This window comes from Chrysochloris asiatica, unplaced genomic scaffold (assembly GCF_000296735.1).
Source record: "Chrysochloris asiatica unplaced genomic scaffold, ChrAsi1.0 scaffold00047, whole genome shotgun sequence".
NCBI classification, from domain to species: domain Eukaryota; kingdom Metazoa; phylum Chordata; class Mammalia; order Afrosoricida; family Chrysochloridae; genus Chrysochloris; species Chrysochloris asiatica.
In genome coordinates this window covers 7,129,588-7,151,347 of record NW_006408565.1, presented here as the reverse complement: position 1 = coordinate 7,151,347, position 21,760 = coordinate 7,129,588, and the positions used below count along the sequence as shown (strand labels likewise).

At 45.1% G+C, this 21,760-nt stretch overlaps 1 protein-coding gene across 4 annotated transcripts in view; it reads left to right on the top strand.

Annotated features, from left to right (window-relative positions):
* Nucleotides 1-21,760, top strand: part of PTPRU (protein tyrosine phosphatase, receptor type, U) — a 136,693-nt gene that overhangs the window by 77,965 nt on the left and 36,968 nt on the right. For 3 of the 4 annotated variants that reach the window (XM_006862200.1, XM_006862199.1, XM_006862198.1), the window contains exons 13-15: nt 59-95; nt 555-693; nt 7,551-7,708. In XM_006862200.1, coding sequence (XP_006862262.1) covers nt 59-95; nt 555-693; nt 7,551-7,708 — 334 coding nt within the window. Of the gene's footprint in view, nt 1-58; nt 96-554; nt 694-5,260; nt 5,291-7,550; nt 7,709-21,760 lie in introns of all 4 variants that reach the window. The other variant, XM_006862197.1, reaches the window with a different exon arrangement.

The window sequence follows — 21,760 nt, the reverse complement described above, 5'->3', positions numbered from 1 at the left end:
CTTGGGAAGGGTCGGGTCTGTGCATCAGCTGTGCTGAGATTCGCATCTGTGTTTCCAGGAGACCCGGCTGAACTGCGTCCGAATTGCCCGGAAAGGTAAGCACCCTGGGTTCCTCCAGTCCTACCCCTCTGGTTCCAGCCTGCCCGGCTCTGTGGAGGCCATCCTGAGGACCCAGGGCTGTAGAAGCAGAAGAGGGCTAGCCTGGGCTCAGGGAGGATTTCCTTCCCTCATGGCCTTCCTGTGCCCTACCTCCTTCCAGCCTGGACAACAGGGCCTCAGGGTGGTCACAATTGTGGAGGAAGAGTCATTGTGGTTGGCCATAGGGTTGATGGTTTTACAAGGAGTTGGTTCTGGACTGGGTATCTGCCCCCTTCTACTTCCCATGGTGAGGAGATAAGTCTGACTGAAAGGCAGGGCAGTGTCTGAGCAAGGGCCAGCTGTCTGTGTGCTTGTATGACTTGGCCCAGCTTGCCCCCTGGGCTCTGACCCTTGTAGGCGGAGGGTAGGTGGGCCCTGTCCCTGCTGATCCTGTTGTCCTGCTCTGTTCTCTCCAGCTGCCTGCAAGGAAAACAAGCGGCCCCTGGAGGTGTCTCAGCGATCCGAGGAGATGGGGCTCATCTTGGGCATCTGTGCAGGGGGGCTTGCAGTCCTCATCCTCCTCCTGGGGGCCATCATTGTCATCATCCGCAAGGGGTGAGTGAGGTCGCTGCCCTGTTCCGCTGTGGCTCCTGCCCTTGGAGGTCTGGTGGGTGTAAAGGAGTGGGTAGTGTCTGACGGGTATGTAGACGGTTGCCAGCCTGGGCATCAGGCCTGTGGATGGACCTGAGCCGGGCAGTGGGGAGCCAGAGACTCAGCAAACAGAGCTGCCCAGAGTGCTTGGCTGGAACTTAGTCTGACTGGTGCCAGGTGATGCTTTCCAGGAGCTGTGCTGGACACAGACGCCTCCTTCCTTTGGTGTTGTAGTAAGGAGGTCTGAGGGGTGGCTTGAGTTTGAACCACCAGCTCTAGCTCTCTGAAGCATTTCTGCCAACCCATCTACCTCAATTATGGGTTTGGGGTTGACTCTGAGCTTTGGAAGGTGAGGCTCACTCCCCTTCCAGACAAGGGCCCAAGCTCTTCCAGGACCCCACCCTCCCTGGATCCTGCTATTACTGACTCCTGAGATGTCCTCCTGGGCTTGTGATTGAGAGACAGCTCTCCTCCTGTCAGCCTGAGACATCCACCCTGGTATTTGGGAGGGGCACATTTCCAGTGACAGCATGACTCCCAGCATGCATCCACATCTCAGAACCTGGAACTGCCGAAATCCAGAATTTGGAACTCTAAGAATCTCAGAATTTCAGAGTTGGAGAGGCTCAGAGCCTCAGAAAGTGAGAGCTGCCAGGTAGTTCAAGGACATCTAGTGATTTGCAGATCTTTTTAAAGCAAAAATCTGTTTTCAAAACATAAAAGTTCTCTCTGGGTGGCTGAGTGCATACATGGGCAGATGAAGGCTGAGCTCTAATAGAGCTGGGTAGGGGCCCTTGAAGCCCCCTACTTTCCTCTAGGCTGTGGTCTAAGTGCCTTAGTGGAAGATGGAGATACTGAGACCCAGAGGGGGAGTGGACCCATCCAAGGTCACCCAGGAAGCCAGAGGCAAAGCCAGCACTGCCCCCTCCCCACTTGGGTTCTGGCTTTTGTAGTACCTGCTGCTGCCAGGCTGGGCACACATGGGTGCTTTGGCACTGACTCTTAGGACTGCAGAGTGCAGATAAGTCGTCTCCAGGAAGATGAGAGAACTAGCCAAGACACCTTGCCTGTCGCCACGAATCAGCAGGAGAGGGAGTCTGGGGGCCACCGTGCCAGCTTGGTGGGATGGGCGGCTGGCCTATCCAGGGTAGGAGGCTCAGATTTTTCCCTGTCTAATGGTTGCACAGCTTCATGAGACCAAATACTTTTAACTATCATTTAATAAGTTACTATTTGCCAAGAGCTTAACACACATCACCGTTAGAACATTAGTTACTGAGCGCCTGCCACATGCCTGGCACTGTCCTGAGAGCAAAGCAGGCAAGGAGGAATATTGCCTTGTTAGATCCTCACCCGGGAAGTGACTCTCACTCCCTTTGTAACCAGGAGGAAACTAGAGGTCAGTGACTTGCCCATGTCACTGGGCTGGTCAGTGGTGGATCCTGAGTTGAGCCAGGCTCCACTACAAAACCTGAGCTCCTCAGGGCCACAGGGATGAGGGGCCCTATGAGTGGCAGGGAGTCTGCCTTACAGGGGTCCTGGGAGGTGTTTGTGAATAGGTTGGGGGAATTGAGAGGGCTGTAAGAGAGAGGTCAGATTTTGGGAGGCTGTAGGTAGTATTTGAGGTTCTAGAAAGCTACCCTCAAGAATGTTAGTGTTAAGTGCCTTCAAATTGATTCTGACTCATAGCAACCCTGTTTAGGGTTTCCCAGGAGTGGATGGTAGGTTTAAACTACCAACCTTGTGTTCAGTAGTCCTGTGCGCATCCTACAGCACTACATTAAGACTTTCCTCAACCCTCAAGGATGGAGGATTGGTAAAGTGGAGATATCACCTACTTTTGTAAAGAGAATTATTGGCCCCAGTTGGGTCAGAGACATTGCTCAAGCCTCACTAGGAGCCACTACTTTATGCAGCTGCTATACCCATAAACCCTTCCAGGTTCTCCCAGAAGCCTGTGAACCAGCCTTTAGGACCCCCTCTCCAGGACCTCTTTGTTGTTGTTGTTAAGTGCCGTCGAGTTGATTCTGACCCATAGCCACCCTGTGTAAGGTTTCCAAGACGTGGCTGGTGAACTTGAACCGCCAACCTTGTGGTTCAACTTGACTCTGCACTAACCCACAGTACCACATGGGCCTCCGTACTTCCTCTTAAAGCCATTCAGTCCCACTGGATTCTTCTCTTGCTCTTCCACTAGCATACTCTGTGCTCTTCAGGCCTCCCCGAGTCTAAACTGTGGGGTGTTCATGGGCAGCAGCTTCTCTGAAAGGTTGGGGTGTTGAGAACCACTTGGGGTGCGAATGTAACAAACAGATGAGGTGTGTGCCGAGTGAGAACAGTTGCCCCTGTGCCAAACACTTGTTGGAGGGAGGAGTCCCAAGGGGGATGGGTGATGGGAAGCAGTTGGTGGGTGGAACAGTTGGGAAATTTCAGATTCTCTGTCCTGCTATGCCCTCTTGGTGGACCTGACCTTGTGTGGGGCTTTTTTCTTGGAAATGTCTGGTCAGGGGAGTTCCATGGTATGGAAGGGAAGCCTGGCTGCCTCTGGGAACTGCTCCCATGTTCTCTGTCCATCTCCTTTGCACTTTCTTCACTCTGCACTTTTTCAGAGTCTGGCTGCTAGTGCTTTGTTTGCTAGTTTTTCTTCCCTGCTGAATGGAGAGCTTCTTGAGGGGAGAAAGCGGCCTGGTCAGTGGAGCTGGATCCTCCTGCAGTACTGTCCCTCGCTGAGCTCAGCCTTCAGGGGAGGGAGGAGGGAGGGGCACAACAGACCCATTTGAGGATTATTAATAACCTCACTTTTAAAGAATAGGTAATGGAAGCTCACAGAGGTGATGCCTTTAATTTATTTTCACTCATTTTTCTGACTACTTGATCAACAAAACATTTATTGGATTATAGTGTGCCAGGCACTGGGTTAGATCCTAGGGATCTAGTGGTGGGCAAAACCGAGAAAGATGAAGTCTCTTGTACTTTGTAGTTAATAGGGGTATGGATCTGGTGGTATAGTGGCTTATGTGTTGGGCTGCTAACTGCAAGGTCAGCAATTCGAATCCACCAGTTGCTCAGCAGGAGAAAGATGAGGCTTTCTGCTCCCATAAAGATTTACAGCCTCGGAAACCCTGTACAGGGGTGTCTATGAGTCAGAACAGATTTAAGGGTACGCAACCACCACCCTGTATTAACAAGACAAAACACCAATGGATATATGATAAGTTCTGCTTGGTAGTAGAACAGAAAGAACAGGGTGCTGGGGTGGGTGGGAGAGAGAGTAACAGGAAACAATTTAGTTGGGGGACAAAGAGGGCAGTGATATTTTGGTTTAGATAAGAAGAATGCCATTCCTCCAAACACCTTTGTTGTTGTCCCTCCTGGAACTCTGATCAGCCACAAGGATCTGACCCTCCTCTCTCTCACTGGGATGGCTGAGATTCACTGTGTGACCTTGAGCCAATTTCCTGACCTCTTTGAGCTTCATTCTTCTATTCTCTGCTCTCCTTCCTACATCTGCAAGATTTCCTGTTGGAAGGTTATGAGTGGGGTCCCCTTTATTGGGGTGATATATGTGAGTGAGTGGAGGACCTCTGGAATGAGCCTGATGGGAACTCAGAGGTGGTTCTGGGGCTGGGGTCTGGTCCAGCATGCCAAAGGTCTAGGACCTGCTCTGGAATTTTGTCACAACTCACAGGGTATCCCAGGGCTGACCATGACTCTCTGGGATTTAGTTTCCTCACCTGTGACGTGGGAATCAGACCCTCTCCACTTACCCCACTCTGTGGTATCATTAGGGCTCTTGCACCAACTTGTGCCTTGTCTTCGTCCATGAGGGGTGACCTGGCACCTTTAATGAGTCCCGTTTTTTGGACGCAGTCTGGGTGGATGATGATGGCCCTTAAATTTGTCCTGGGAATCCAGCTGGAGCATTCTACACCCTGCCCTCTCCCTGTCCCAGCCACTCTTCCCTCCCAGGCACAGGCCTAAGAGAAGGGCTGGCGCCTCAGGGGCAGGGGCACCTGCAGGTGTGAGCAGCTTCAGAGACCATGTGGGAGGGCGCTGCCTGCAGGGGTGAGGGCAGCTCAGGGTGAGCACAGCCACTTTGATTGTGGGGAGTGTGTGAATGTAGTTCTTTGTATATGTGTCAGTGTGTGGGGATTACTGTGTGTGTTTCAGTCCATGTGTGTATAGCTGTATCTACTCACATCTGTGAGTCTGCATTTGTGTATGACTTACATGGAGATGCCGTGTCAGAGTTTATCTATGTGTAACTGTGAGAGGAGAGTACTATGGATGAGTGTGTACCTGTGTGTGTGTGAGTGTGTGCAAGCTCTGCTCCCCGCTAGGCCCCTTCCCCACCCTCACACCAGCAGGAGGAGGTTTCAGAAGGGGCCTTGGGTCCTGGCCCTCAGTGTCTGAGCCCGGCCAGCCCTTGGAACAGGACTGTCCTTCTGCCTGGACAGTCCCCTGCTGGTGGGCGGGGCTGCTGGAAGGACCGTGGACACAGTTGTGTTGTTCTCTCTTTGCATGCTGCCAGGAGAGACCACTATGCCTACTCCTACTACCCGTAAGTAGCTCCACCTCTGAGGGCCTCACAGTCCTGGGCTCACCTAGCATGAGGCCCCCTGCCTGGCCTGGTGTCAGCCCCGGCTCTCCATGGCCATTTCAGCTCTCTCCTCCGCATGGTGGTCCCAGTGTGGTTTTTCAGTCAGACACACGGTCACCTTGGCAAGTCACAGTGGCCTCTCCACTACCAGGGCAGCCCTGTGTGAATGAACTGTCCACATCCAGGAACTGCTGCACACAGGTCTCACCTGGATTATACAGCCTGCGTGTGTGTGTGCGAATCTCTGTGTGTGTGTGTGTGTGTGTGCGCATGTGGTCCAGATCTGTCCCCAACACCATCAGCTCTTCTGACAGAGCAGACATCTCTCTGTCACATAGCCCCTTCCTCAGCCAGGGCAGCTCCAGTCTCTTCACACCACCATCTCCTGGGCGCTTCCTCTGGTCCAAGCTCTGCTAAGCTCTTCACACAGAGTCCTTACAACAGCCTGTGGACGAAGAATTGCTCTCGCTCTCATTTTACTGGTGAAGACACTGAGGCTTAGAAAGGCTTGAAAACTTGTCAGAGGTCACAGAAAGTGGCAGAGCTGAAACTACAACCTTCTGTCTGACTCCATGACCTACCCATGCTTCTCTGCTGTTCTGTCTCTATTTCCTAACTATGCCAGCCTTCTAGAACATTCCCCCAACTTCTACCTGTTCTCCCTCCCCTTAAAGAGCAGCCCAGTGGCCCCTGGCCAATCCAGAGGACGGCGGGTCTCTCTCCTCCTCCTCTCAGGACCCTCTGCTCACACCGAATCTCCCAGTGTTATGTGAGCATTGCTTTTCCAGCAACCAGACCCTGTGGACTCACACTGAGCCTCCAGCTCGGCTTCTGCAGGAATTGCTGACAAGGCAGCTCTCCCTCCTTCCCTCCGTGTGCAGTTCAGTTTGAATCTAAATTCAGAACTTTTGAAAGTATCCGTATTACATTCCATCTGCTTAATCTCACTTGGAGATCAGCTGGAAGCCAACAGCATGTTAGGTGTCCCTCCCAGCATCTGTTTTCCATGGGTCTGATTGGTTTGTTTTTCTTCCTTTTCCAAGTAGACCCAGAGGCCTGGTTGGGTGTGGAGCTTTGTGGTCCTCCACTGGAGACGGCCTTCTAGGCTAGTATCCAGTTGTTGATGTGTCGACTTTGGGCACCGTTGTTCAGCTTGACTGCTGTCATCTGTCCATGGCCCTCTGTCTGTCCTTCTTGTAGTTATTGGATACTCGTCTGTCCGTTCCTCTCTGTCTGCCCCCTTCTTCATCTCTCTTGTCTCTTTCCTTATCAGTAGACCTTTACTTTTAATTTTTATTCCATACTTTCCTCTCTCTCTGTATCTTCCTACTTCTCTTTTCTCTTCTCTTCCTCCTTTTTGCCCCTGTTTTTCTTCTGTCTTTCCCTTTCTATCTTCTTTGTTTCCTACTGGTTGTCACCTCACCTGTCTCAAAGAGGCCTTAGGCTCTGTCCTGGGCTGCAGTGAGGGGCTGCTCAGAGCCTGGCGGTGGGTGGAGGAGGTCTGAGCCTGCTGAGTCGTCCAGCACTCAGCGCACAACATCAGGGCTCCCCAGTGTGGACACAGCGCCATTTCTTAGCACCGGAAGGCATCCACAGGCCATTGTGCCCATCTCCTACCCCAGGCACCTCTGGAATCTGGAGTTGTCTTCATGGGCCTCCTCGTATCCACTAATAGTCAGTGTACTGAGTCCTCATAAACTGAAAGTCCTTTTTCAGGTACCGCACATCCTGTCGTTGGTGGGGCTGGGTTTCCAGCCTTGGGATTGGGCCCCTCAGACTCTTCTCTGACCTAATTGTTGGTCCCAAGACGTGTTCCTCTGCTTTGTCCCTTGATCACTGGAGCTGAGTCTCCTGCATCCCTACTTCCTTTTTTAATATCCCGCCTTCCTCCAAGTTCTTTCAGAGTCACAAACTGCCATTCTAGTCTATAAAGCTGGGCCTGGAGATGAGAAGGGGGAATCTGCGGCCACTACTGCCCCTACCCTCCACCTCCATCCTCTCAATAAAGGTCTCTGGGGTAGGGTTTCTGCCTGGCCTGGGGGTGGGGGCACATCTCTCTGGGTCTGCTGAGCAGGATGGAAGCAAAGTTACCTGGGATGACTTTGTTCCCAGGATGGCTTCCTGCTGTTGGGTCAGGCCCCCAACTGACAGACTCCCCACTCACCCCTGGACACTGTCCAGCTCAGTTCAGCTCCTGCATCTCCCATCGTCCCCTCTGCAGGAAGCCAGTGAACATGACCAAGGCCACGGTCAACTACCGCCAGGAGAAGACCCACATGATGAGTGCCGTGGACCGGAGCTTCACAGACCAGAGCACCCTGCAGGAGGATGAGCGGCTGGGCCTCTCCTTCATGGATGCCCATGGCTACAGTCCCCGGGGTGAGTGCCCCTGCCCCTTCCTCCTGAACCCACAGACCAGCCCCATCTGGGCTCCTCCCCCTTCAGATGAGTTCTGTAAAACCCCTACCCAACCCTCCCACCCCTACCAGCCACTGCTGTGGGGTCGATTCCAACTCACAGTGACAGAGTAGAACTGCTCCACAGGTTCACGGAGAGGCTAGTGGATTTGAACTACCAACCTTGTGGTTAGCAGCCCAGTGCTTAACTCAACACACCACTAGGGATCCTCCTTAACCCAAAGTGTAAACCTTTAGTGAGCTCCCGCTGGGTACCAGCACTGGCACCAGAAACACTGAGAAGACACAGGCAGTGTCTTTGTATTGGAGGGGCCTGCAAGGAACTTTGCACAAATAGTTGTGTTGTTGTTAAGTGCCGTTGGGTCAGCTCCAACTCATAGTGACCCTGTATAGGGTTTCCCAGGTGTGGCTGGTGAGTTTGAATCACTGACCTTGCAGTTCAAACAGACCTTGTGGTCGACTGCTTATCCTACAGCACCACACCAGGACTCCCCAAATAAGAGTGGAACGTGATAATTGTGCCAAGTGCTCAGCTGAGGGATGACCTTCAGGAGGGAGTCTGCTGTGTCTGCAGAAGGGTTCAGAGGTCTCGTCCATTTATTGAGTCCTTGCTGAGATCCAGTGGCCAACAAGAGTCCTACAGACCTGGGCTGGCAGCTCAGGGCTCTTCTTAAGCAAGCTATTTAGCTTCTGTTTCTGCAATATGTAAAATGGGATCAAGATCATCTCTGCTCATAGGGCTGCTGTGAAGACTAAATGAAATAATGTGCATCAGTCATTGGGTGCTGTGCCTGGCACATAAGAAGAGGGTAGTGACTCTTCGCTGGCATGGTTATTATGTGCTAGGAGCTTGTGATAAATTGCTCCATCGAATTTATTTAGTAGGAATTCATACAGAAGGAAGTATGTGATGTTTATGGACATTGTGAAGCATAACGGCACACAAACCATCAGTGAACCCCACTGATGAGTTAGAACATTGTCTGGGTGCCCTCTCTAATTATGCCCTGTACTTCCTTCTTAGATGTAAACACTCCTCTGAAATTTATGTTTATCATTTTCTTGAGTTTTGAGGTGTACATGTTGCCCCAAACAATGCATTACATAGTTTTGCTCATTGTTGAGCAAAAAAAAAAAAAAAATACTATACTGTATTTTTCAGCATGTTTCATCTTGTTTTTAATATTTGCCCTTGTGGATGTTTTCCCATTTATTTTCTGTAATGTATAGTGTCCCATTGTATGAATGTATCTCAGTTTATTTATCCATTCTGCCTTCCGTGGACATATTTGTTTCAAGTTGTCTTTTTATTCCAAATGAGGTTTCTGTGTACCTTTGTCTGAGTCTTCAGATGCACCTGGATGGGAGATTCTTTAAGTAGAACTGCTGGATTATGTAGTGTGTGCACGTTCAATTTGACAAGACAGTGCCAAGTGATTTTCCAAAGTGGCGATGCCTGTTTATACTACCAGCAGCAGTCTATAAGAGTTTCTATTACTCTACATCAAGATAAAAATTTGCCAGGCTTCTTAACTTTTGCTGAACAAGTTCGTATAAAATGGTGATTTTCTATAGTCTTAATTTGCATTTCTCTGATTACTAATGAGGTTGAACATATTTGCAAGTAATTATTGGCTATTCAGGTTTCTTTTTCCATAAAATGTCTGTTCATGTCTCTTATCTCATTTTCGATTGGGTTTTCTGTTGCATCTTAGTGATTTTCAGGCGTTCTTTATATATTTAGGGTAATAATCATTTGTTGCTTGTGAATTGCAAATATCTTCTCCCAATTTGTGACTCATCCATTCAGATTATTTATAGTGTGTTTGGATGAATGGAAGGTTTTTATTTTAATGTAGTCAAATGCATCCCTCTCTTCCTTTGTAATTTACATTTTGTGTGTTTTCTTAAAGAATTTCTTCCTTATCCAAGGTCATCGAGTAGGTTTTACTTTTCTTCTGAAACTTTTTTTTTTTTTACTGCTTTATTGAGAATTATGTGATAGTTTATATGGGAAGACATTAGCTTCACATTGATCCCGTCGTATATCATTTCCTTGCCATGGTTACAATCCCCTCCATGCATCATCCACCAACCAAAGGGTATATCCTGCAAGCTTGCCCTCCGGTTGTCCGCACACATCCCCTCTTCCACTCTGGGTCCAAAGTCCCCAGACACTCCATCTCCCCACATCATTGTCTCTGCCTCCATCCCTGGCATCACTGCTTCTCTGGGTAGGATTCCGTTCTCCACTCTTCACCCTTGATGGTCCCAGGGACCTCCGCTCCTAGACTGCAAAGTTAATCACTCTCCTCCCTTTGCCATAAAACGTCTACCTTTACATTTCCAGCCCTTACAATCAGTCCTGATAACCATTATTTGCTATTGTATCTCAAGAGACCTATCTGCATCTCCTTTCATCAGCCCCGACTAGACAGAATGGATACTACTCAGTGGAGATTCTACCTTGCTCCACACCCTCTGGATCTAGGTTCCCTCATGAAAGCTTGCAGGACAGTCACTTCTTGCCTCTGTAACCCCCTCATTCTGGGTAGCCAATGTCCAAGTTTCCATCCCTGTCCTCTCCATGAGCGGAGGGAGTGGGAATGATCTTCGCTGTGAATATTTGTTCCCTCTTTTGAGCTACTGCTTCCATAGGTGTATGTCAAGTCCATCAAATTGTATCAGCTTATTCTTTTCCTCTTCTTTCTTTTTCTGGTTGAGCTGTGATCATCCAGTTGTTGAAGCCAGGTCAAGTGGGTATTATCTGCAAGTGTGGGTGTACTTATGCATGTGTCCTCTCTTCTTATCAGCTGGATGCTTCACTCTCCACTCTGGTCCTCTGTGGCTATGTCACTGTCTCTGGGTCCAAGAGTCCCCTGGACTTGCCACACTGCTGGTCAACCAGGTCTCCATCCGGGTTCACAGGCGTCTATTGAGCATTGTTGGGCTCAGCTCGCAGCTTCGTTGCTGTTTTTCCCTCACTTCCCCTTATCAATGACGAACGTGCTCACCAATCAGAGCGTGTATTCCCATTGAGTCTTAGTCTTGGAAGGGGGTTTGCTCTGAGGGGGACCTGACCACTTGCCTTGATGTCTCCTGGGCGAGTCTTCTGAAACTTTTAATCCTTTGTATTTTACATTCTGTTTTTAATCCATCAGGAGTTGATTTTTGTGTGTGTTGTCAGTTAGATATTTTATTTTATTTTCCCCAAGTGCACCAGCATCTGATTACAGTACTACCCCTATCATATTTCATGTTTTCATATCTGCAGGGTTGTTTCCAGACTCTCTGTTCTCTTTTGTTGGTGAGTCCGGTGATTCTTGTACCAATATCATGCTGTCTAATTAGCGTGGCTAGCTATGTCTTGATATCTGAAACATCAGACCCTCCCAAATTTGTTCTTTGTCAAGGAGATGGTGGCTATTTTTGTTCCTATTCTCTTATAAATTTGAGAATAAGCCTGAAGTTCCTTGAAAAACTTGGTTAGAATTTTTATTGGAATTGTATTAAATCCATACATCAATTTAGGAAGAACTGACATTTATGAAATTGGCTTTGTATCCATGAATACATAACCCCATTTATTTAAGTCTTTAGTGTCTTTCAATAATTTTTTCCATAAAATCATACGCACCTTTTGTTAGATATATTCATAGGTTCCTTATAGTTTTTATTGCTATTATAAGTGATATACTTTAAAATTTTTCATTTTTTAACTGTTGCTGGGATATAGAAATGTAGTTGATTTTTGTATGCTTATAGATTTTTATATTTATCTTCTTGATAAACTGTCTTATTAATTCTAATTTGTAGAATCTATCAGATTTTCTGAGTACAACTAAAAGATCTGTAAATACTGACAGTCTGTTTCTTCCTTCCCATCTCTTAGCTTCTTTTCCTTGGCTTTCTCATTACCCTGGTGGAGACCTTCAGTATGGTGTTCAATAAAAGTGGTTATAATAGGGATTCTTGCTTTGTTTTCCTACTTTTAAGTGCTTCTAACATTTAAACACTGAGAATTTAATTTGCTCATTTTGGGTAGAAACATTTTATTAGATTTAGAAAATTGCCTTCAGGTTTTCATTTGCTAAGAAGTTTTAAAGGGCATTAAATGGTATGGCACTGTAGGATAAGCACTGAACTGCTAACCATACGGTTGGCGGTTCAAAACCACCAGCTGCTCATTGGAAATCCTCTGCAGGGTCTCTGAGTCGGAACCGACTTGACGGCACTTAACAACAACAACAACAAACTCACCAAATGCTTTCATTGCATTTGTTGTGATCATATTTTTTTAAATTTAATCTGTGGGTGATGTCAGTGCTATTTTTAGACTTTTAGATGTTAAAACAACCTTACATTCCTGGAGTGAATCCAATGTAGTCATGTTGTATTTACCATATATATTCAAGTCATGGAGTGGTACTGTAAGATAAGCACTGGACCACAAGGTCAGCAGTTCAAAACTCACCAGCTGCTCTTAGGAAATCCTATACAAGGTTGCTAATAGTTGAAACCAACTTGACCACACTCAACAACAACAACAATAGATTATGGGACTCAGTATACGTTAATTGTTCAAGAGTTGAAAGCAGTGTTTCTGAGTTAGGATTAGCCTGCAATTTTTCTTTCTTGTGCACTATTCTTGTCTGATTTTTGGTACCAATATTATGATAGTCTTGTTCCGACTAGATGGCACATAGTAACAACAACAACATCACATGAATTAGAGACTGTTCCCCTTTAATTACCCTGGAAGATTGGAATGATTTACTCCTTGAAAATTTGGTATTGAAAGGAATAAAGCATCTTTCTTTATGGAAAGAGTTTAAACTTAAAATTAACTTCTGATGTCAGATGGATCTTGGCTGAAAGCAGAAAATACCAGAAAGATGTTTACCTGTGCTTTATTGACTATGCAAAGGCCTTCGATTGTTTGGATCATGGCAAGCTATGGACAACATTGCAAAGTATGAGTATTCCGGAACACTTAATTGTGCTTATGAAGAATCTGTACATAGACCAAGAGGCAGTTGTTCGAACAGAACATGGGAACACTTAATGGTTTAAAATTAAGAAAGGTGTGTGACAGGGTTGTATTCTTTCACCATGCTTATTGAACCTGTATGCTGAGCAAATAATCTGAGAAGGTGGGTTATCTGAAGAAAAATGTGGCAACAGAATTGGAGGAAGATCCATTAACAACCTGCAATATGCAGATGACACAACCTTGCTTGCTGAAAGTGAAGAGGACTTGAAACATTTACTGATGAAGATCAAAGAGCACAGCATTCGGTATGGATTGCATCTCATTGTAAAGAACCAAAAATCCTCACCATTGGACCATTAAACAACATTCTTTTTTTTTAGGTTTTTATTGTGAGGTTTACATGGGAGAACATCAGCTTTACACTCATCCTATCGTATTTCATTTCATTGCAATGATTACAGTCCCCTCCCTGCATCATCAAATAACCAAAGGGTACACCACACAGGCCTGCCCCGCGGCCACCAGCACACAGCCCTTCTCTCTCCCTGAGTCCAGTTTCCCTTGCAGCTCCATCTGTCCAAGTCATCGTCTCTGTCTCCATCCCTGTCATCGCTGCCTCTGGGTGGGGACCTGCTCTCTGTTCTTCTCACTTGATGGTCCCTGGGACCTCTGCTCCTGGACTGCAAAATCAATCACTCTCCTTCTTTTGTCAAAAAACATCTGCTTCTATATTTCCTACCCTCACAGTCAGTCCTGATGGCAATTATTCACTGTTGTACCACAAGGGTCTTATCCCCATTTCCTTTCGCCAGCCTGGTCCCAACAGATTGGAAATCATTCAGTGGTGATTCAACCTTCCCACCCCATCTGGAACTAGACTCCCTCTTGAAATCTTGTAAGCCAGTCACTTCTTGCCTGTATAGACCACCCCCCCCCACCCCCCACATTTTGGGTAGCCAATGTCTATGTTGCCCATCCCTGTCAGCCCTGTGTACCGAGGGAGTGGGAGTGATCCTTGCTATAAAGATTTGTTCCCTTTTTTGAGCTACTACATCCATAAGTATAGGTAAAGTTCATCAAATTGTAGCAGGTTACTCTTTTCCATCCTCTCCCCACACTCCCCCTCCCCCCCCCAAAACCCCGTCTTCTTTCTTCATCTACTCGAGTTCTGATCATCCATCCATCAAAGCCAGGTCAGGTGGGTACTATCTGCAAGGATGGGTGTTTTTGTGCATCTCCCTTCACTTCCTATCAGCTGGACACTTCACTCTCCGCTCTAGTCCTTGTGGCCATGTCACTGCTTCTGGGCCCAGGAGTCCCCGGGTCTTGCCACACTGCTGGCCATCCAGGTCTCCACCTGGGTTCACAGGGGTCTATTGAATGTGGTCGGGCTTAGCTTGCAATTTTATTGCTGTTTTTCCCCCCTTCCCCTTATCGGTGACCAACGTGGACACCAGCCAGACCACATGCCTGCTCATGTATTCTCCTTGAGTCTCAGTCATGGAAGGGAGTTTGCTTTGAGGGGTCCTGACCACTTGTCTTGATGGCTCCCGGGAGAACAACTTACTTTTTCTTGTAGTAATCAATCAGACTGCTGTTATTGTTTTGGATTTTTCCGGCTGGTCTTTCTTTTGTGAAGTATCTTCTGTTCTTCTAGCCACTCCAGTCTGGTCTACTTGTCCTTTCCAGTGGAAATTTCCTACCTCAATCGATTCTGGATGGAGTTCTGGATTCCACATATGGTCTTGTGCAGTGTAAAGGCTCCACAGGAAGCCTCTTTCACTGGGCAACTTCTAACCCCCTTTAAGATATTCCAATCAGTTATAGGCTGAAGACGAACTTACAGGCTTTCTGTAGTGATGTTTCTGGCTATTCCTTTCTCTCCCCATCAAGTGTCTATTTTACAATGGTAGGCAAGGGAAACCAAAATTCAAAAGACAGCCAAGCATCTTAACATTATTCCCTTCTTTTACCCCTTCAAACTATGCCTCAATCCTTGTATCCCGGAGCCTTGTTGTTCCAAGGTTGTACATGCATCATCATTTACCTCAGTCCCACTTAGCCCATAAGAACCTGTCTCCCATCAGACTTGTTCTTCCATTCCCTTCCCCTTTCTTGTTTATTGCCTCCCCGCCCCACCCCCACCCCACACTCAAGCTATCCTGTGTCTATTCCCTACCCTGTGCTCTATCTTCCCCTCTCTCCCTCCCTTCCTTTCATTCCATACATCCTGGTGATTAGCAAATATATATATAAGTTCTTTTCCCCCTTTTAGTGTGGGTTATTTTTATTACTCTTTTACAATAATGGTCCTATGCAGTATTTCTCCTTTTGTGACTGACTAATTTCACTCAACGGAACGTCCTCAAGGTTCATCTATGTTATATGGTGACTTGCAGATTCCTTGTTGTTCTTCAAGGTAGCATAGTAGTCCATTGTATGTAGTAGTTTATTTATCCATTCTTCAGTTGATGGGCACTTAGACTGTCTCCATCTTCTTGTTTATAAATTGTGCTGCTATGAACATTGGTGGCTTGCTTTGTGACTTAACATATAGTCAGTTCTGGAGAATGTTCCATGTGCACTGGAGAAGAATGTATATTGTGCTGTTGTTGGGTTGAATACTATATACATGTCTATGAGGTCAAGTTGATTGATTGTGCTGTTTAGTTCCTCTGTAGCTTTGTTGAGTTTCTTTATGGTTGTTCTGTCCCTTTTTGAAAGTGACATATTAAAATCTCCCATGATAATTTTAGATTTATCTATTTCTTTCTTCAATTCTAGTAAGCTTTGCTTCATATATCTTGGTGCTTTTTCATTGGGACCATAGATATTTATTATGGTTATGTCATCTTGCTCAATTGACCCTTTGATTATGAGATAGTGTCCTTCTTTATCTCTTATGCTGGTTTTTATCTTAAAGTTTACTTTACCAGAGATTAGAATTGCAACTCTTGCTTGTTTATTGTTGCAGTTAGCTTGGTATATTATTTTCCATCCTTTAACTTTCAGTCTGTTTTTGTCTTTGTGTGTAACGTGTGTCACTTGCAGGCAGCATATTGAAGGGTGTTGTTTTCTTATCCAATCTGCCACTCTCTGTTTGTTCACTGGTGCATTCAATCCATTGACATTGAATGTAATTATCGATAGGTATGAATTAATTGCTGCCATTATATTATTTTTTTGGTAATGCTGTTAGTTCCTTTGTTCTGCATGCCTTCTTGTGCTGAGTTTGTGTATTTTGTGCTATTTCTTGCCGGTTTCTTCTTAGTTTTCATGTTTGCTTGTTCTGCTTGGAAGTTCATTTTCATGGTAAGTTGTGAAATGTTAACTTTCTCTGGGGTTACCTTGTAGTCTATTAACTTTTATCTCCATTTAAGAGAATCTATTGTGTCCTGTAATCTACATGACATCCTTACCACCTGGATCTCTGTTCCTACATTTATCCCTTCTTTGACATTGTTATTTTGATCTTTGGTTGGCATCCCAGCTCCTTTGAATTCATTGTTGTAGTTTTGTTTTGTTCTGGAGTCTGCTATCCATCAGGTGGTGTTGCCACACTTGTCAATCTCTGGTTGTTGTCTGTTCTTGTTGGTTTTCAGTCCAAAGAACTCATTTTAGGATGTTTTGAAGTGCTGGATTGGTTTTGACAAAATCTCTTAGATTCTATTTATCCTGCAGTGTTTTGATTGCACCATTGCATTTGATTGACAGTTTTGTTGGATAAGTGATTCTTGGTTGGCAGTTTTTTTCTTTTAGGGTTTTTATATGTCTTCCCATTGCCTTTTTGTCTGCATGGTTTCTGCTGAGAAGTCAGAGTTTAATCTGATTTGCTTTCCTGTGTAAGTGACACTTCTCTTTTCCCTGGCTGCTTTTAGGAATTTTTCCTTGTCTTTGATTTTGGAGAGCTTGATTATTATATGTCTTGGTGACTTTCTTTTGGGGTCTATCCTTCCTGGGGTATGTTCAGCTTCTTGAATGTTTATCTTCTCATCTTTCAAGATGTTATGGAAATTTTCTTCCAGAAGTTCTTCAACTCTATCAACTTCTCTGATTCTTCTTGTTCTGGAATGCCAATAATTTTTAAGTTGTTCTTCTTCATGTTATCCAGCATGAATCTTAGACTCGCTTTAGATTTTTTTTATCCTTTTTTTGTGCTTACTCTTCTATCTTAGCAGTATTGAGAGATTTGTCTTCCAGCTCACTAGTTCTGGCTTCCATCTCTTCTATTCTGCTGCTTTCCCCTTTCAGTGTATTGTCCATTTCTGATATTTTAGTACTAACACGTGGACCTCTTTTTACAGGTTTTGAATTGTTTCCAATGCTGTATTAATCTTGTTTGATTGCTCTTGTAGCACTTTCCTGACTTCTTCCTTGTTTTCCTCCACCCCTTTTCAGAACAGTTGAATTTGTTTCCATATCATTCTTCTGAAATTCCTTCTCAGGCAAATTCAAAACCTCCTCTTCCTCTTCTGGAGAGCCTTTGTCTGCCTCCTGCTGATTTGTCTCAGTTACCCTTTTCTGTTTTGGGACATGTTTTGAGATCTTTTGTTGTGTTTTGTTTGTCATTTCCAGTAGTTATATGGGCTTGTGTGGTGCTGTGGGTTAATATGCAAGACTGCAAAGCTGTTTGAACTGCAACATTGGCTGTTCAAACTCACCAGCTGCTCCTCAGAAACCCTATACAGGGTCGCTATGGGTCAGAATCAACTCGACGGCACTTCACAACTACAACAAAAAAATCGATGTTTGTTGTGTTTTTAAGTTTACTGGGTGTGCCCTGGTGGATGTGATCAGGAGATAGGCTTCCCTTTTTGCATGTAATGCTTAGCAGCTGTTATTGGCTCTTGTCTCAATGGTGGAATGTTATGAGGTATGCTTGTAGCTTGGCTATCTGGACACGATTGCTGTTTCTTCTTGGGTAACGTAGGGAGAAAAAACTCCTACCTCTAGGAAAAATGTGTGATCAAAAGGACCAAAAGCAGAAGCAATATAAAAGCAGAGACAAAAACTACCACTTTGAAACAAAAATAAGACTGTGGCCGACTGTCCAATCCCCTTGCTACATAGGCAGTGTGTGTGCACCATAGAAGCCTTCAGTAGTGGGTGGGGTGTTCTCTTGCTCAGGCCCCTCCTCTAGTCACCACCATAGAGGTGTGCAGATAGATATTGAGAAGTTAATGGGAGAAAGATTGTCTACTATTTTTGTCACTGAAGGTCAGTTTGCTATCTGCGTGTGCACAATGTAATTCTTGAAATGGTTGTGTCCTTTTATGTTGGGGTTTTACAGAGTGTTCATACGGTTTTTCTGTGTGGCCAGATCTGCTTTTTTCTTGAGGTGTAGGCAGGAATAAAGGGTCCTGCACAAGTTAATTTTAGGGCTGCGACCCTGAGGCTTATGTCATAAGCAGCCACCAAGCTCTTTCTCCGTCTGCTGTGGGAAAACTGTGGGCTCAGTGCTGGTCTTTTTTTGGGGGGTGCACACCCACCCACCTGAAAGCATCTGGGCTTGGCAAAGAAGGCACAACAGGGATAAGGAGGAAAATATGTGTAGAATCCCACACACCTCCTTTTACAAATGTCACTGTACCCCTTTTAGCACTGGTTCCTATGCTGGTCTGGCTGTAGCCCTGCCCTCTGAACTCCACTTGAGCACGGTGGTTGTAGAAGGAGTCCCATCTCCAGTGATTCCTAAGTCAAAGTATTTTCCTTTCTATCATGATTTTTCCACTTGTGCATGCAGGAAACTGATGTCCTGCACCTTATGCTAGATCCAGAGCTCTGGTGTTGTTCCGTGAACACAGCTTCTCTGGGGTTTCAATGCCTCCCCTACGGAGCCTTTCCTACCTGGCTGTCTCTGCTGCTGCCCAAACCAGAAGTCCGTAAACAACATTCTTATCAATGGAGAAAAGATTGAAATTGTCAAGAACTCCATTTTTCTTGGATCAACCATGAACACTCATCAGCAGCCAATAAATCAAACGACATATTGCATTAGGCCTTTTTACACAAGACCTTTTTTAAAGTGTTGAAGAGCAAAGATGTCAGCTTGAGGACTAAGGTATGCCTGATCCAAGGCATTGTATTTTCAATAACCTCATATACATGTGAAAGTTGGACAATGAATAAGGAAGACTATAGAAGAATTGACGCATTTGCGTTATGGTGTTAGAGGAGAATATTGAAAGTGCCATGGGCTGCCAGAAGAACAAACAGATCTGTATTGGAAGAAGTGAAGCCAGAGTGCTCCTTGGAGGCCAGGATGTCCCGATTTCGTCTCTCATACTTCAGATATATTGTCAAAAGGGACCAATCACTGGAGAGGGGTATCATGTTTGGTAAGGTGGAGGATCAGAGAAAAAGAAAGACCCCAGCAAGATGGATTGACAAAGTGGCAGCATCAATGGGCTTAAAAATAGCAACAGTTGTGAGGTTGGCCCAGGACTGGGCAATGCTTCGTTCTGTTGTGCATAGGGTCGCACTGAGTCGGTACCAACTCGATGGTACCTAACAATTAACTTTCCCATTTATTTAAAGATGTAAAAGACTATTTAGACTTTCTATTGATTCTTAAATCACTTATGGTATATTATGTTTGTCTAGAAACTTGTCCATTTCACCTAGTTTTCAAATTCATTGGCATGCATTTATTCACCTTATTCTGTTTACCATCTACCTCTTTCCTTAAATCTTCACCACAGATCTGCATGGTAGTTATTGTAGCCCCCAATTATTAGCTGTTCCTTGGAAGCCCTATATACTTACAATAACCACAGCAACAACATCAATTTTATAAATAGTGAAATAGTCTCAGAGCAGGGAAATCACTTTTCCATCTTGAGCAGCCAGAAAGTGGCTGAACTAGGATTTAAAAGCAGATCTTTCTGAATTTTACATTTCTATTTCTACTGTTAAGGAGCTCTGGTAGCGTAGTGGTTATGAATCAGGCTGTGAACCACAAAGTCAGCAGTTCAAAACCACCAGCTATTCCTCAGGAGAAAGATGAGGCTTCTGCTACCTTAAAGACTTACAGCCTCGGAACCCCCTGTACAGGATTGCTATGAGTCGGAACTGACTCCATGGCACCACACCACCACCACCAGTTTTACAGTTGGAACACTAGACTGCAAGGCTAGTTTGAACCACAGGTTGGTGGTTCTAACTCATCAGCTGCTCCTTGGAAACCCTATATAGGTAGGGTTGCTATGAGTAGGACCTGACTAGACGGCACTTACTAACAACAACAGCAATTTCTACTGTAGTATGCTTGGACTTTGAGGAATGGGTTGGATTAGGCAGGCAAAGTTAAGGAAAAAAGGCCAGTCATGAATGAAGAACAGCATGCTCAAATAAATGCCTGGAGACTGGAGAGTGAGGATAATATGAGATCTGATTGGGCTAAATCCGTGTTTGTTTTGGGGAGAATGGATGATGAGGGTGGTGAGTCTTGCTGCTGAGTCCTGTTGAAAGAGAGAGAGAGGCAGGAAACAGCGGCTTTGAGACAGAACTAAGAGGACTAGGAAACTCAAGGTCGGTTTTGGAGATGGAAGTAAATCTGAGCACTATGGTTTCTTTCTGCACTCATCACCACCAGTCTAGTCTAGATCGCTTTGTTTTCTTTTCTTCTCCAAGCACAGGGTCTTTGGTCTAAACCCATCAGCTGCTCTGTGGGAGAAAGAAGAGGCTTTCTACTCCCACAAAGATTTAAAAGCCTCTGAAACATTATGTAGGGTCCCTATGATTCCGGAATTGACTCCAAGACACTTAACAACAAATCTGGGAAGCGGGTTTTCTTTGTTATGTTAATGAGGCCACATTGGTCTCTTGTAAGCCAATGCTTTCTTTTTTCTTTTGTTTTCCAATATTACTGTAATGACACAGACTCCTGTCAATAGTGGCAGGTAGAACAGTGACTACTATGGGATTTGGAATAGTAAGACCCTCAAAATGTTATTTTGTTTTGTTTTCCCGATCCTTTCCTGACCTTTTTTTTTTTTTTAAAAAACTTTATTAACAAGACAGTTTTTGAGAACCATAATTCACCACTATACAGGCTATGTTATTAGGAGAAAACAAAAGATTACAATGGAGTAAAAGTCAGACTGTCCTGTATTAAACATGTCATAACCACACATTAGATGCTCCCATAGTAACCTGACCTTAATGTTTCAAATGAAAATGAGAAAATAGATTTACAGTGTTTTCTTTCCAGTACATGAAAACAACAACAACAATAAAAAACAGACAAAAAAAGGAACAAGAATAAAGCAATTTTCTTTTTTCCCTTCCCTTCCTTCTCTTTTCTTCCAACTGTCTTCCCTGTCAACCAAATTAGCACATGTGTACACTCTATCCAGTGAATAATTCTCCCTTCCCTCCCACCACTGGTAACCATCATAGGAAGTCATTTTATAATACAAATTTTTTCTTGACTTTTTATAGTAGTGGTCTCATATAATATCTGTACCTTTGTGATTGATTAATTTCACTCAGCATAATGTCTTCTAGGTTCCTCCATGTTATGTGGTTTTGCAGATTCATCATTATTTCTCAGTGTTGCATAATACTCCATTGTGTGTACATACCAAGATTTGTTTAACTATTCCTATCTCCATCTTTTTGCTCTTAAGAATATTGATGAAAAAAAAACCAAAAAGAATATTTCTGCAATGAACATAGGATGTGCCTATGTTTATTTGTGTTACGGTTCTTATAGCAAGTAGAGATGTATCTTGGGGAGTCCTGGTGTGGCGCTGTGGGTTAATGTGCCAGACTGCAAAGCCATTTGAACTGCAGGGTCAGCAGTTCAAGCTCACCAGCTGCTCCTTGGAAACCCTATAAGGGTCACTATGGGTCGGAACCGACTCAATGGCACTTCACAACAACAACAGAGATGTATCTTGAGGATACATAACAAATAGACGGTAGTACAGTATTTCTATTTCCATCCTTCTAAGAAAGTGCCATACCCTCTCCTGCATTTGTTGCTTCCTGTTTTTTTTTATAATTTTGCTATTAATG